Genomic DNA, 17,256 nt, shown 5'->3' with positions numbered 1-17,256 from the left:
TAGGAGGGTCGACATATATGAATTTGACTTTCAAATCTACAAACTTTTCATAATACATCGATTAAGTTTAGCTGCACTCAGATCAGGCACATATTGCACAGGCTGGGCTTGCCAAATTGCATAATTAGGTAAACAATGAATTTATGCCAAGCTTCGTACTTTGGGTAGATGTTCCAACTTCAGAAGATAATTTATGCTTCGGTAAACAGGTTGCGTTCATTATATAGAACAATTACACATGCAAAACAATTTGTTTCTGAATAGCCTGTTCAAAGATGTGTCCTCCCTTGAGAGTATGATTTACTTTATACATTTAAAACCGCCACTAGCATTAACATCTGTAAATATTAATTCTGCTTTAAGTATCCCTTCCAAAAAGACTGAGTGGCATCTCTTCTCATCTCACATGAACAATAAGAATGTTCTCTGAAGCGGATTAAAGCTGCCATTTGATTTGTCAGGCACCTATACGTTTAATAGAGCATGCATGTTATCCATTATATTTGACATTGCTAAGAATTATTTGAGGTTCCCTGTTCAACTTGCTCATCATCTTGCCAGCTTGATACTAAATATTAAAAATCATATTTTGGGGGTGCCGTCTTCAATATCACCAGTTATTTATTTCCCAAAGTCTTGCATTTTGAGGTGCAGCTTTTGAAAAATTGTCTCCTGTCACGGACACTGATTCAAGCACTGATTTCCAGACGACTCCTATTTCATCAGCCGTGCCCTATCATTTGTTCTGTTATAATTTCTTAACATTAATTGAAAGGCCCTTTGTCATGTAGAGATGGGGCTTAGATCCTGGATCAGGTTAAAATGTAAAGGTGGAGGCCCTAGCTTAGCCTTCCTTAGACAGCGGATGTGTTCTCCACCGCAAAGCCAGCGATTAGAGCTGGCCCGAATGTTGGCAGCGTGTCAGGAGTCGATATGTATTCCAGTCACTCACCTCTCAGGAGTCTTGAGACCCAAACCTCAGGCTGCAGGAAGGCACCTGGCCTGTCTCTCAGAGTTCTGTGTCACGGGGGGCCCGTTTTAATCCGACTGCTGATCCCCACTGAGTGTTTGTGTTTTTCTTCCTGGACAGGAGGGTTCTGAGAACTGGACTTCTCAGAAACGAGGTGCTGACAGCAGTCAAGCCCAGCAGGCAGCCAACAGACCCATCGATGGCGCTTTCCAACCCGTCATGGTTACTAACAGTATTTATGACATGTTCCATGGTGAGTATTTATTTTCTTTTTTCCCGTGTTTAAGAGCCTGTCATTCTGCACATGCTCTATATTAAAGAGAATAGTTTAAAAGCACGTTTCTTGGTTAAGATCTCATGCAACAGGAATGGGAATGTTAGTGAAATGCAAATGTGACAGCTTGCTGAGCTCATAGGATAGTCTTTATGTTTTATGTATACAGTGGGGGAAAAAAGTATTTGATCCCCTGCTGATTTTGTACGTTTGCCCACTGACAAAGAAATTATCAGTTTATAATTTTAATGGTAGGTGTATTTTAACAGTGAGAGACAGAATAACAACAAAAAAAATCCAGAAAAATGCATTTCAAAACAGTTATAAATTGATTTGCATGTTAATGAGGGAAATAAGTATTTGACCCCTTCGACTTAGTACTTGGTGGCAAACCCTTGTTGGCAATCACAGAGGTCAGACGTTTCTTGTAGTTGGCCACCAGGTTTGCACACATCTCGGGAGGGATTTTGTCCCACTCCTCTTTGCAGATCCTCTCCAAGTCATGAAGGTTTCGAGGCTGACGTTTGGCAACTCGAACCTTCAGCTCCCTCCACAGATTTTCTACGGGATTAAGGTCTGGAGACTGGCTAGGCCACTCCAGGACCTTAATGTGTTTCTTCTTGAGCCACTCTTTTGTTGCATTGGCTGTGTGTTTTGGGTCATTGTCATGCTGGAATACCCATCCACGACCCATTTTCAATGCCCTGACTGAGGGAAGGAGGTTCTCACCCAAGATTTGATGGTACATGGCCCCGTCCATCATCCCTTTGATGCGGTGCAGTTGTCCTGTCCCCTTAGCAGAAAAACACCCCCAAAGCATAATGTTTCCACCTCCATGTTTGACGGTGGGGATGGTGTTCTTGGGGTCATTCCTCCTCCTCCAAACACGGCGAGTTGAGTTGATGCCAAAGAGCTTGATTTTGGTCTCATCTGACCACAACACTTTCACCCAGTTCTCCTCTGAATCATTCAGATGTTCCTTGGCAAACTTCAGATGGGCCTGTACATGTCTCACCAAGCTGCTTGGCGATGGTCTTGTAGCCCATTCCAGCCTTGTGTAGGTCTACAATCGTGTCCCTGACATCCTTGGACAGCTCTTTGGTCTTGGCCATGGTGGAGAGTTTGGAATCTGATTCATTGATTGCTTTTGTGGACAGGTGTCTTTTATACAGGTAACGAGCTGAGATTAGCAGCACTCCCTTTAAGAGAGTGCTCCTAATCTCAGCTCGTTACCTGTATAAAAGACACCTGGGAGCCAGAAATCTTGCTGATTGATAGGGGATCAAATACTTATTTCCCTCATTAACATGCAAATCAATTTATAACTTTTTTGAAATGCGTTTTTCTGGATTTTTTTGCTGTTATTCTGTCTCTCACTGTTAAAATACACCTACCATTAAAATTATAGACTGATCATTTCTTTGTCAGTGGGCAAACGTACAAAATCAGCAGGGGATCAAATACTTTTTTCCCTCACTGTATAAATATAATTTCACTCAAAAGACCTGCGTTGCTTTGCAATATGGTGAAGCTTTCTATACCAACATACAATGCAGACAATTATATATTAAACCTAAAGAAGGAAGAACACATACAGAATCCGAGACAATCTCCTCAATATATACATTTCCCCCAAAATGAAAATCTGCAAGAGCATGTCTTTCTTTCTTTGCATCCCCACACACACACACAAAAAAGGTAACTAAAGTAGTTGATTATAATTATACAGTAGGTGTGTCACTGATGCTCCCATTTGATTCCTTGACTGTAAGAGGCTATATGTTTCACACTGTCTGGTGTGATTCAGCAAAAAAAGGTGGAAGCTGGGTGGCGCTTTTCATGAGGGTGGGATTTCCAACTTCTTTCATGAGTCCGTCTTCCACTGATGCACCATTGATGTTTTATGAGCACAACATGGAAACCCAGTTCAGGGCATCTATCTCAGTTTACCTGAGCAACTACCATTTTGGGTCTATCTGGGATATTAATGCAGAAGCAAACTGTTGGTAATGCAAAACAAACAGTGTGTTCCAGATACCACTATACAGCTTTTACCTGATGAACAGCTTTGACCTCGAAAGCATTATGCTGATTAAATATTATCATATCTAAGCCAGACGCATACACACACGAACACACACACGCACACACAGGTTCACTCCTCTTATAACAGATCCTGTGAGAACATGTCTCTGTTAAAATGTACTGAAAAGGCAGGGCCCGACCTAAATAAAATGGGTTTCAATGGGAAATTATTCTGGTTAAAACTGACTGGTTTATAGCATATTCCTTGTCAATTTTTATATTCCAGACGGATTGTTTTCTGGATAAAAATGCTCTATTATGGCGTCCTGTAGAATGAGAATGGCAACAAAAATCGAAAAGTGATCAACATTTAGCAAAAACTTTAATTATTTAACTATTTCAAATGCAGAAAACCAAATTCAAGCATCTGAAGAATGGAGTTTGCCGAAAATATTAAACACAATAATGAAGAACAGAGACAAGATTTTCAGGGAGTTTGAACAAGGCAGGAGCTATTATAGGAGCTGGTTTTATTATATTTTAAGTAATGATATCTGCAACATTTTCATTATTATAATGGTACTTCCTTTATGCTGTCCTGATTTGAACCTCTACTTGTGTTTGTGTTTTTTGTTACTAAAGATAGTCTAGCCCTGAAGGTGTCTGGGGTTCTGTCATTGTTCAGTTTAAACAATATCAGTGCCTGATTTTTCAACGCCACAGTTTCGATATGGGAGAAAAACTAATCAATTACCATAACATTCCTAAATAAGCTCAGGTGCAACCAGTTGCCCAAACTGAGTAGCCAGGTAAGATGGGCATTGGTCAGAGAAGTCACCAGGAGGCCAATGACAACTCTGATAGACCTACAGCGCTGCATGGCTGAGATGGGAGAAACTGTCCATGTGTTAACAATACCTCGGTTACTCCACAAATTTAGCCGGATAGTGCACAATCCAGATGTGCAAACCTGGTAGAGACTCACCCTAAACGACTCACAGCTATAATTGCTGCCAGAGGTGGTTCTACCAAGTATTGACTCAGGGTAAAAATGTGCAAGACACTATTTCTTTCCTTTTGCTTATTTGATTGTTTGCATTTTGTTCAATTTGATTTTGTCTCTTTTGCTTAGACACAGACAAGAATAACTTGATGTTGCTACAAAGTGTACACCCCTACTCTCTCAGTAGTCACACTGCTCAAAACGCAGTTCCTGAGATGCATTAAATACCTTTTAAACAAATCATTTAAAAGTCTGCCTCAGAATAGAATGTGTGTGGCACTTGAAAACTGGGTAAACTGAGACATAAGTAATACTTTCCTGTTTTTTTCTCACAATACAAACAATTGTGTGCAACCTGAAAGAGAAAAAAACATCTCCAATTGCCTCTCATTCTCTCAGTGTTGTCAGCTTTTGCTGTAGTTTGAAGTGTGCATGGCAATTTGACATCTGTAAAGAGAAGATGTCAGGGAATCAGGAAAACACACATAAACAACAAGCAAGGGAATTTCAGATATAATACTACTCTGCAAGTGCAAATTACTCGGAGATCAGGCCAATATTAATCCAGTCGAGAACTCTCAATTACAGACTGTATTGAGCAGAACCTTCCAGTTCTTGTAATAATACCTCCCTGCCTGTCCTGTAAAAGCTGGTACATTGTTCAACATGAACAGGGGACACTTAATCGTGAATTTCCCATGCAAAACATTTCGGTAGACCCAGATCTGTGATTAAGAGTCTTGCCATGCTACAGTGAGATATTGATCCATTACATTCGTTCAGGAGAAGTGTCATTTTTTTTAATGATATATATTTTGTGCATATATAGGGAAATAGATAAATAACACAATAGATAACTGTCTGTGGGGAGTATTTAGTTGAAAATATTTATTTTAGATGTTTATGTAAATTCACCTTGAACAACAGTTTGGCTCGGATGAAGAAAGATAGGCTTTAGGCAGTGTGCAGAGGAGTGATAAATCACATTTATACCGGATACATCTATGTAGTATGAGCAGAAGAGAAGTGTGACATGGATATATTATAACCAGCCAACTGAATCGAGAATGATATCTTGAAAAATCATGATAGTTGCAGCTTGTTATGAGGTAAAAAGTATGTCTGTTTATCATTTGCGACTTATACCACCTAAATAGCAAATACCAAGGAAAGGAAAAATTTCTGTCTGCAGATCTTGAAAAACACTGATGTGTCATTCTTCGTTTTCTTTGACTTCTCCTGCTCTTCCAAAGAAAGAACTGTGTAATGTAAATGCTCATTTAAAAGGGGAAATTTTTCATTTGATCACACTCGTAAATGAGTTGCTTTTAAGTAGCATGGCAGTTTACATTATAAAACTGATGGTCCGAGATGCAGATTTCTGCTCAGGAAATAAATGCATAAATAAATATATACTTATATGGTCGAATGTTTTACTGCTTCCTCAAGCATGGCAAGAGAGCCGTCCAGTGCAAGTGTGCTTAACTCACATGTTTGTGTGAGCGTGTAGAAGAGATTACAGGTTCATGTTTTAGCAGTGAGTTTAATCCCTGGGACCATTAACTCAAATCTCTCCTGACATTAAACACATTTAAGACCAGCTGATGAGTATACATACTAATGGCAAATGTTCTTAAAATGAGTGCCAAGCTGATTTTGATTATTGCTCGGCTTTACTATGTGTATTTTGAATGCGAAAATGCTTTCATCTGCAGTATCCACAGCCTTTTATTTTGTTATCTATCTTGAACTCATTATTAGTGTAGTTAATTTGTTTTGTTTTGTACACTAATCACACACTATTAATTAGTCATACTTATTAAATATAAAACACATAAAATATCACCAATTGCTAAAATATGGCTGCTATTTACAGAAGTTGCTTAGAATATCAGCCGAGCCCTTTAATCGTCTTTCCCAGAGCCGCAGTTTATTAGCATTTCTCTTGTCAGGTTATGCCACGATCAAGGCAAGAGATGGAAGTGACACTTGGCACCAGACAGCCACAACTCGGCAGTGTGTAATACAAATGAGGTTAAAGCAGTGTGTGCAATGCACTCGTTTACCCTACAAAGACAGCAGCTCCAAACCTCGCCCGTGTTCAGGAATCCCCAAATCCCTCTCTTGTTTTCCCCAGTACGCTGCCGATGCATTTCTGATACACTAGCAGCTCTATCTTCAGACATCATGGCAGTCACATAACTGCTATAAAACTCAGGGCCTGGAAAAGTCTTTAAAAAGCGCCTCATCGAGTAACATGTAACCCATCCTAACCCGCATGAATTCAAAAGTGTGACCATCGATTGGTGCCTCCTCCAGGCTGTGTAAAGACCAGCTTGTGCTGTTTAAGTGCTGATAAATAAATACACAAACTCTATCTTGAGTGAACAGCAAGTGACCTTGGTTTTTATATCCCTGACCTGTCGATTTAAGATGAGCCACAAGGTTTTAAATCCATTTGATCCTGGGAACTCCTAGCAAGATAAACATTTCCTGACTTGGTTATGTGCGTTGCATCCCTGCCTCAGGCCTCTGCTGGAGCGCAGGCCGTGTCTCTTCCTAACATTTGCCTTTTTCCATCCTCTAACCAGCACCCAACGAGCTGATGAACGGAGGGTACGACAACAACACGGATGACGATGAAGACTACTATCTCCCTTCTCCCCTCCGTCTAAATGGTGATCCTGTACAAACCAAGGCTCCCCAGCAGTCACAGCCCATGAAGAGGTACCGAAGAGCGCCCTATTTCCATATTTTCTTTACTTATTTACAATAGTAATTCACAGAAATATTTCTACACCGATATATCTTAAAGAAGCCAATCCTATGTCATCTTTATAGGTAGAAGGTCCTGAGTGTAAATTTAGCTCGTTTAATCTCATTATACCAATGTGTGTCAAACAGAGCGAAGCGGCCCAAAATGAACATCTACTACCGTTTTTTTTTATTTTCTCACAGTTCGGAGTGGGAACCCAGGCCACATTTGAATGAACATTCACACCCCGACCCTTCACACCCTGAAATCCGCCATGTGAAGACCTCCAGAAGCATGGATATGGGTGAGCATTGCAGACGCTTGGTCAGAAACACTGCTTCTTAAGATAGATTTGGATTGTCAATACAGAAATAGAGTTCTGAATAGTTATAATACAATGAACAGACACTTCCTCTATTATATTAGAAACGATTTATATGTGTGTATCTATATATATATATGTTTCTAGTACCCCTGATTAAATACACCACTTCAGATCATCAAAGATTTACACAAAACAAACAAGGTACATTCTTAGGATGTAGTAAAGAAGGGTACGTTATTAAAGACGGCCAAGAGCAAGGATAAACATAAACTTTCTATCTTAGAAGATGGCAATAAACAATCTTAGGGCACTGTGGCTTCAACATAGCTCGGTGTTGAAATGAAATGCTTGGAACTTTGTCTTCAGTTCAGATATTACAAACATTGAACACTTGAACATGAAAAATAACAAATTCAATATCCGATGAAAGCATTTTTCTATCGCTTTTTATTTCTGAAGAAAAGGGGGTAAAACAACCACTTAGAAAAAAAAAAAATCTCCTTTTGATATTAAATGGCAACTGACAGACCTAAGTGCACGTTATAAACTTAGATCAATGTGGCACTTAGCTATAATACAATTAATTTGTGTTGGATGTTAAAATAAAGCAAATCTAATAAAGGAGCAGGGGGACTTCCATTTGAGCTGCATTTGATCCAGACTTGCAACAATTTGGAATAGCATGACAACATTTTAACAAACACTTCTGAATGTTTTATTCTTTTTAACTAAGTTACCCCTCAGTGGGATCACTAACATGAAAGTTATAATAGAAAAAGTCAGGGGGAAGATGTGTTGTATAGATTGTAGTTGGACATGTTGGTGATTAAATTAATTCTAATGTAAAATTTGCTTTGATATTACCTTAATGATGGAGAAAAAAAAATCGGTTTTGTATAAAATAAACATAATTAAAAGTTATAACACAATCATCTACAAGAAATCTGTAAACTAAAGCCACATGATTGGTATCCTAAAGCCAAAAGACGACTGATGAATACATATGATTCTAAATAATATATAAATAAAATGCTTTTAATGCTACCAATAAGTCTGGCAAATTGCTTAGTAATGTAGCTATTATTATTATATTATGATTGTTATGATTATTATGATTATTATTATTATTCAGATATTGGCAGATGTTTTTAATGGGTGGCTCGAGTGCTAAACCAGGGTTTCCACATCATCGCATTGACAATGCTTATTACGGCAGTATTTGATACATTATAATTACCATCTGTATCTGAGCACTGTTAATTGGTACCGTATTAGGAGTCAGACAGATTCAAGAGAACAACGGTGTATCAGACGAGTTCAGGACAGACCGCACACCATTCTGTGTGTTCGATGTAGTTGCAACAACACAATTAGTGCAGGATTTTTCTGTAGGCCGATGGGGGTCTGCAAAGTTAGATCATTAAGAAAATAAGGCTCAATTTGTCTAAGCAAATAAGACTTTGGGTGGAATAAAAACTAGAAAGTGGGTCCCAAGGATGAGGATTGGTAAATGCTGTGACGGAGAAGCCCCTTTGCCAGGACTCTGTGAACAGAAACACCTATGGCTTGTTATAGCTGTTAACTTCTCCAGCAGCTGAGAGTCATATCAGACAGACCGCAGCTCTGTGGGACAGACCATGTATTTATAAATCGTATACACTTCACAATGGTCAAGATACAGCCCCCTTCCTTAAATGGTTGTATCAAGACCTAGTAAAGCATAATGCTGTTTATGCTGTGTTTTTTTTTTTTTTTTTTTTTTTTAAATGAGGACTCTGTAACTTACTCTAAAATTACATGGAGGCTTCTGAGATTATCATAAAAATCCACATCCAACAAATATGTTCCTGAGGTTAAGACTGTAACAGTGATTGTGAGACTCTCGAATGAACCCATATGTCAATAATCACAACCACCTCCCAGCTTAGGACACGAATGTGCAGGAAATGTGTTTTCAGATTCACAACTACTGCTTTAGAGCATGGCTCTGTGAAAGCAGTATTGCTGATGAGTTTTTATTTTATGTATTGTATTTGTTTGAAGCAGAAAACGTATATATAAATATTTTAAAAAAGCAAACTTGTTTTTTATTTCTGTGAGAGACTGGAAAGCTCCAGAAGGGAAATGTTAGTAGTTGGTAGTGATTTGTTTTATGGATTTGATGGGTTGATCTTTCTAAAAAATTGAATGCACACCATAAAAATTGAATACTGCAGCACATTTCCAGATATTAGCTAAGGATGACCCTATTAACTTTTTTTTTTTTTTCATTAGACACAGAGTGAGGAATATTTCATTTTATTAAAACACTGGATGCAGCAGATTTTCAATTACAGTTCATTAGGTTTCCATATCGGGTACCTTCATCGTGATGTCTCAGCACTGTGACTGATAAAGGACTGATTGTATTTCATTACAGGGGACATGTCTGGCACTTTTTATTTCAGAAATATTCTCTACGAAATTAAGTTTTGAAAACCCACTGGAACAGCGTTTACCACCGAGAATGATTCGATTTTTTTCTGTCCGGGCTCTTTCGTGTTGCAAAACTGGAAGCTGCATACGAATCTCGCATCTGTCTTCCTGCCAGGCTGAAAATAGTGGCCTTTGATTGAAGATATCAGCATTCAGTTTAAATTAGCAATACGCTTTGCAAAATGTAGACAATTATTTATTTGTTTATTGATGTAATAAGTTATTTATTTATGCAATTTGAGAAATTTCAGAAAATTCACTGAAATCATCAGAAAAGCATTGAGGAACACATTTCAGTCTAATGTCATCTGACTGCAATAGTGATTTATTTTCTACAGCATTCCAAGTAAAGCCCTTTCATGATTAAGCCATTCATTTTAATGCCAGGATGCAGCATAAAGCCACAATAAGCATCCGGATTACTTCTCTTGCTGAGGCCGAGCTTTCAAATCATGCTTATGCAGTGTTTGAATATTTGTTTTCCATAGTTTTTTTTTTTTTTTTTTTTTTTTTTTTTTTTTTTAATAAACTGTTCCTTATGAGCACTTGTATCATCTCACATTATTTTAGTAGCTAACTGCCTTTAAGTTATTCAGGCCCAACTGCTGTATCATGCATGTCCAAGAAAGTGCAGCTATGTGTTCTAAGGATGCATTGCTTTCTGCTTCAGTTGTTTACCAGGCTGTCTTTCATGTGTGTGCCAAGACCAAACACAACCGAACAACACAAAAAGAAAATGGAAAGACCCATTTTATTCTGTAATGAATCAAAAGCATGCATCCTGCCTCAATTTCTTATGTGCATCAAGGCAGGCTGGGGAGGCGAGGACAGGAGGGCGGGTAAGAGCACTGAAAGCCATTAGGGACTGCCAGCTTGTGCGATTAGGGCTGGACTACCGCAGGAGTCTCCAAAGAATGAGAGCGGAGAATTGATTGGTGTCTGCTGAGGAAGCGTCTTCCATCCGTCTTTTATAGTGCTGAATCTATCCCGGGCTTAAAAGGGAAACTAATCTGTTTAGACAAAAAGGCAGTCTTGTAAATCTCAGTTGAGGGGAATTAGGTAAATTAAAGAGCTAACTTGCCGCATAAAGGAAGAATCTTAGGCATCCCTTCATGGATCATTCCAGCGAATACGCAGCCAAGCACAGTCTGCCTCCAGCTTAGAGACACCAAACGCAAAACCCTTTGCCCAACCGTCATGGTTTTACGCTGGAACCCCTTTTTTTTTGTTTTAGTGTTTTCAGTCCTTTCATTTGTCCATTACGCGCATTATCTTTCTTGCTTTAATTGATACCTACAATCCAGACCGCATTGCAAATCGCAAATCGTGTCGCATTCAATGGGAAATTGAATATGTATTCAGCTGGGTTAGTGTAAAAGAACGGATACATTCACTAGACCAGACTTAATCTGTCCAGGAGATGGCTGATATATGTAGGATATCGGAAATGGTATGATGGCTACGGGTTGGAGGTTGATGTGCTATTTAAAATGGAAAAAAAAGAAACCCTTCTCTCTCTGTTTGTAGTCAGGTAGCATTGTCCACTCTTTATCTTAACTTTAATGTTTTTACTGACAATGATGCATGGGGGGAAAGCCTTCCATTTTAGGTGTTAACAAGGTGGTAGTGCTTGTTTTAAACCATGCCATTTGTGCGCTTGCTCTGGTCTTCAAACAACTTTTTTGTAACTGTCCACCTTGTTTATTTTTAACAGATGAGTATCTCCAGACAGGCGCTGCACAAAGACTAAAATAAACCTCGCATAAGCAACATAGCCCGGACACTTCAGCTCCTTTCCCCATTAATAGACCTGACTCGGTTCAATGAGAGAGGCAAATGGTTTGGCGACTGTTGATGACAGCGTGGAAGGCAGGCCACCACCGATAAACCAAAGACAGAAAAAAGTGAAACAATAATGAATGCATTATTATCATTTCAAACAGATGTTGATTATAATTCTCTGGGCCTGTGTTTATAAAGTCTGTTGGAAAAAAACTGTGTTCATGTTTCTAAGAAAAAAAGCTTTAAACAAGATGCCAATTTGATAAACCTACTTATATAGTTATAGTAGACGTTCAATTGAAATTGTATTATTCTGTGATTCATTTAGTTTACTTATTTATCAACAATATTATTCCAGAGATTCCACAGAGATCAACAAACTTCGCCTTGCAAAAGTATTCGGACCCTCCACAGTTTTCACATTTTGTTGCTTTAAAGCAACATGACACTTTGAAGTAGGAGTTCATGTGTTATGTAAATGACCTACTCCACACATACAAAGCAAAAACAAAAAGAAAGAAGTAAACGGATAATGAATATGACGTATAAATAGAAAGTAATGATTGCAGAAGTATTCAATCCCTTTGTTGTGGCTAACCTAAATTAATTCAATTGCACAAATTGACCTTACACAATTGACATATTGTTTTTTCTTTCACCTTTACTGTAACTTATCTCACCCTTAAAAGTCTTCAGTTTCAGCATTTGAGTTTTAATTCAATTATCAAGTTAAAAAACAAGTGAATGCATCATTTTGTAATTTCACTAAATGGGCCACCATGGGAAGTTCTCATAGCAGGGGGTTATCTGATGTGTAAAATGACTCCATAATCCCTGTTGCTGTAGGTAGGGGTTGTTAAACATCTTTGCTTCTGAAACTGAAGCGGTGACTTGAGTAAACCTTATTTTTAGAACTTAATATTAACAATCCTGCCTACTTCAGATGCCTACAAACATGCCTACATGCCTCTCAATTAGTAATGAAAGTAAGGCAGTCCACAATAACAGAAAAGGACTGGACTGACAAAAGTATATTAATTCATTGTAGAATAACAGCTGCATGCAGGATCTCTGTTAATGTACATCTCCAGAAAATGCTTTTAAAATGTATTGATTTGACTGATGAATACAAGCAAACAGATGATTGAATTAGGAGGTCCCTATCAAACATTATATATCAGTCAAGGTTTCTTGACAGACCTGCTTATACTTAGATTTCCCTCAATAAACTCAGTCAGTTACATTGCCCCCCCAACCCACCGCCCCCCCACCCTCCTAATAGAATTTCTATAATTTCTGAAACCGCATTTCATATCAGTTTCCAGTGCAGCCCAGGAATAAGAACAGTTAGTGTCTGAGCGAAGCGATAGCATCTAGCTTTTAATTATTCTTTCGATTTCTGGGCCTGAGAGATAGATGGAAAGAGGGTGAATTTTGGGGGTTTCTTATCTGGAGCGGCTGCCGTTGTTTACCAGAGTGGGCCCAAAGTTGACCAAATGCTGTGTGAATGCCCCTCCCCCAGTTTAATTTGCAAAATATTCTAGCGTCCAACCAGTCCTCATCTGAATATATCAGAGTATTCACCCCCCCTTTTCCCTTCTGCTGGGAAATTGACCTCATAAAAAATGAAAAGGATTATTTAAAAGAAATTGCAATGTAATGAAAACCTATTATTGTATCCCATGGTGATATTCTTCTGGCAGCTGCCGCTCTTTCCCTGTTAAATCCTGTTACTCTGGATTAGCACTGATCTGTAATCTACACTTCATTCTCTAAAGGCTATGAAGGTGCCAAAACACAACAATGTGCATATTTGTCAAACCCACAGAACCTTTATAAGTAGACTGGATAGAGTTTCAGGGTATTTCCTAGAATTCCCCAGCATCGTCATTTAAGGCGATGGAGCGTTTATTTAAAATAAATACATAAATAAATAAATAAATAAACCTCTTACTGTGACCAAACGTCAAGCACAAAATGGAGCAGACACAAACGCATCGGTATCTGGTTGCTTGGGCTTGTGTATCATGGCAGGGTTCTGGGTGCAGAAGACCTTTATACCACAGGACTGCAGGAACTTTCTCGGGAGTGCTCATTTTAATAGGTTAGGACTGTGCATAAAGATGCACCGCAGACGTGTTATTATACAGAAGCCTGGCTGTTCGTGTAAATATTTTCTTAATTAAAAAACAAGCTGTTTCACCGGAGTGGAACAAAATCTGTTCTGTGTTAGGGCAGAGGTTGTGGTAAAATAAAAAAATAAAAAGAGGCAATATGTGGGAAGAAAATTAAAATCTTTGCATACATTTAAACCTAGTTCATGTCTACAATATTGGGCAAGTATGACTTCCCTATGCAAAGCATGGAATATTCATTTGTGATTTGATTTCTTTTCACAGATTTATTTAATGTGGTTTAGGATTAATGGGGCTTCGCCAGGAAAAGCCACCAAATCTGATTCTTCTCAACTTTCTCAGTCAAAGCAAACTCAAAGGCAGATACATTAGATGCTGGCATTATGATTGGACTTGATCGATACAGTGTGTATAAGCTGTGCTCTGCAGATATACCTCAGTGTGCTTCTGCAGTCTGTGAAATGCTTGCCTTGACTTTTATTTGCACCACAAATATCTCCATATTAGCAGCTAGCCCACTTGCTCCATCTTATGCAAATTTACAAGATGTAAAGACGAGAAAATATCAATGTCTGGAACCAGGTCGTCTGCGCTTCCCTGAAGGTTGTCTTTAAACAGAGTAATTTGAGAACGTGCAAAAGAAACCCACCAATTGATCAAATGGTCTTTATAATAACTGTAGCTTACACATAATGGAAGTCAAGCAGTGTGTGTGGGGGGGGGGGGTTCTCTTAAGGGTTTCCTCAGAGTCAGATGTTATCTCCTCCAAAAGATGTAAAGAAGAAAAGGTTTTGCAGTTGATTTGTATTGATCACAGTTACACATTTGACCATGTGTAGGCAATTATCCGTTGTTAAAAGGTAACTTGAGTTGAAAGTTGTTGACTTTTTCCTTTTTTCTGATCCATGTGTCTAGCTTATTTATTTATTTTTTTACCCCCTCCTCTCTCTCCAGTGGCAGATGAAAGCAACGTTGGATCGTTGGCTGGGCAGAAGTCAGGTAAGGAATTCATTTGTGCCCTTGTAAGCTTTTCACAGAAGAAACGTATGCAAGTGATGGAGGGGCTCTAATGAATGCATGGGATGTCTCCAAATCTCTGGGTGATAAATTGGGACTTAATGTTTGGCAGTGTGCAGGGCGGCATGCATGCAGAATTCAGTCGTTTATAGCAGACTCGCAAAACTGTCTGCAGGACTTAAGGGGAGGAGGCTGGAAATAAAAGGAAATAATGGTCTGCGATGCTTCAGTAGTGGATTTCTACTGCATCCCTGCCTTGAATCACTCCAGAATCAAAGCCCGTGTTGACAGATATACTTCCTCGTTCTGCGATACACAGCCCAATAACTCTTCCATCTGGAATGAAGAAAGCCTAAAGTTGCATTAACAAGGAAAGGGTAGTAGTTAGAGAGGTGGATTAATGTTGTTAATCATATATATATATTTTTTTTTCCTCCGCACATTGTATTAACTTACTCAAAACCGCACCAGATGTGAAGGTAAACCTATGTACAAGAACCTCAGAATAACAAACAAAAAAAAAAATCTAAAAAAATGCTTCATTAACTGACTGCTTAAGTATATCCATGCGTGCCAAGAGGATGCTGTTCTTTGTGTCTGATAGACCCTTCATTTATGGCAGCGGAGAACATCTCCTCCACCTAGTGATGTCACAAGATCTGTCAAAGGCCCCTCGATGAGAGCGTTAACCCGGCCTCTGCATTCTCAATGATAAAGATCTTACTGTTTTGAGTTGTGTATTTATGCCCTTCCCTATCTTTAATACCATATAAAGACTTATCCTGGCTTCCTTCTACACACACACACATGCATGTAAAAGAGACATTTCTGGAGTTAGGATTAGGATACAGGGAGCCTAGTAAACCTGGTATTCCCTTGGTGTTTACATGGTGTTTAAACTTGATTGATTAGACAGTGTACAATTCTGTTTCTCCTGTGTGGCCCTGAAGGTAGCTGAACACGTTTTTACCATATGGTATCTTGTTTAGAGACTAACATTCATTCTTTTATGTTCTGTCTAATCTGCCATTCCTCAGTTTTCAACAGGAATTCAATCTGACGTTCTGGCTATTTAACTTGACATCATTTTCAGCATCCTGGTTGGCTTCATAATCCTGCTAAGAGCTTTTATGATTTCATGACAAAACAAGTATTAAAAAGTGGGGAAAGGAATCTGTTTGTCTGCATTTCACAGAACAATAACTTGCTGTAACGTTGATAGAGGTGTCAGGGAAGGAAAAGCAAAACATGTGCTTAATGATTTCTCATTGACTGCGGTATGTGTCTGGGCCTGAGCCAACACTTAAAAAGTATTAAGACTCCAAAGCTGAACCAAAAATGCAGACATAATTTAAAAATAATTCTTACTTGTGAGACACCAGTAAGGTTTGATTTATCATAGCGTGTGTGTAAACCCTATATTTTTCAATATTAGAATTTTGTTATTTTGGAAAGAGAAAGCGAGTCTTCCATTCACCCTGGGGATTGTTAACGTGCAGTTATGTTCTCTGTCCTTAAAACAGTAGCAGTCTTAAATGGCAGCTTGAGTAATTGAGTACATTTTTCTTTTGCCTGGGTGATTTTCCAGTCAGTATAGTAAACGCTCGTAATAATATGTTTAATAAAACAATCAATTTTCTCCCTTTACTGATGTGCTGCCTAATGTTTATTGACAGTCTGCCGAATGCATTGCTGACACGCCAATTTCAGTGGCACATCGCTTAATAAAGCTACAGAATACTACTTTATGAGCTTTGACATATTTAATTAGCAGGATGGTCTAAAAAGCCCGGCTTCTTTTTTTTTTTTTTGTCTTCTTCTTAATTTTAATCTTACTAAAACCTCCTTGGCTACTGAGATGTAGACATATTGGCATGATAAAGGCATTTTGCAAGAAGAAGCAGCAAGATCTCCGTGTGGGTTGGCTGTTTGAAGGATTCTGTCTCTCTGAGCATCTTGTCAGGTGCTCTGCTGGGAAGTGCACTATCCCTGGCTGCGTTTTGTAGTAAAGAGGGTTAAACGTACCTTAATCTTGAAAGTCTCTGCTAACCTCCTGTCAGGCTATACCAAGGCAAAACTGGAGCACTTATCTGTGTGTGCAGCTTTAGTGCCAGTGCCTGCTCTGTGCAATTGGTATACCCAACTGTAACCTTTGCTCTTGTGATTTCCTTTCTACCACTCCCTATTGTAAAGTTTAGACTGAAGCATGCTGTTAGCTCATCTGTGTACATTCAGAATCTCTCTAAAAACTCCACGGGCAGCAGTGTGGATTAGTGTCTAGGACTCCGGAGCAGAAGATTGTGGTTCAATCCCAGGTGGGGGACACTGCTGTTGTACCCTTGAGCAAGGCACTGTACCTAGATTGCTCCAGTCAGCTGTATAAATGGGTAATTGTATGTAAAAATGATTATATATTGTTACAATTGTAAGTTGCCTTGGATACGGGCGCCTGCTAAGAACTATAATCATTCCTGCTCTATTTATGGAAGAAAAGA

The 17,256-nt window shown here is 38.8% G+C and overlaps 1 protein-coding gene across 1 annotated transcript in view; it reads left to right on the top strand.

The window, feature by feature from the left end:
* The window catches only part of LOC136711995 (partitioning defective 3 homolog B), a 272,341-nt gene that overhangs the window by 142,861 nt on the left and 112,224 nt on the right, over window positions 1-17,256 (top strand). Inside the window, exons 13-16 of the mRNA XM_066688637.1 lie at window positions 1,091-1,223; window positions 6,864-6,999; window positions 7,231-7,331; window positions 14,699-14,743. Coding sequence (XP_066544734.1) covers window positions 1,091-1,223; window positions 6,864-6,999; window positions 7,231-7,331; window positions 14,699-14,743 — 415 coding nt within the window. The remainder of the gene's footprint in view (window positions 1-1,090; window positions 1,224-6,863; window positions 7,000-7,230; window positions 7,332-14,698; window positions 14,744-17,256) is intronic.

This window comes from Amia ocellicauda, chromosome 16 (assembly GCF_036373705.1).
Source record: "Amia ocellicauda isolate fAmiCal2 chromosome 16, fAmiCal2.hap1, whole genome shotgun sequence".
Classification (NCBI taxonomy): Eukaryota; Metazoa; Chordata; class Actinopteri; order Amiiformes; family Amiidae; genus Amia; species Amia ocellicauda.
The sequence above is the reverse complement of the archived record's forward strand: the minus strand, read 5'-3'. Positions and strand labels throughout refer to the sequence as shown.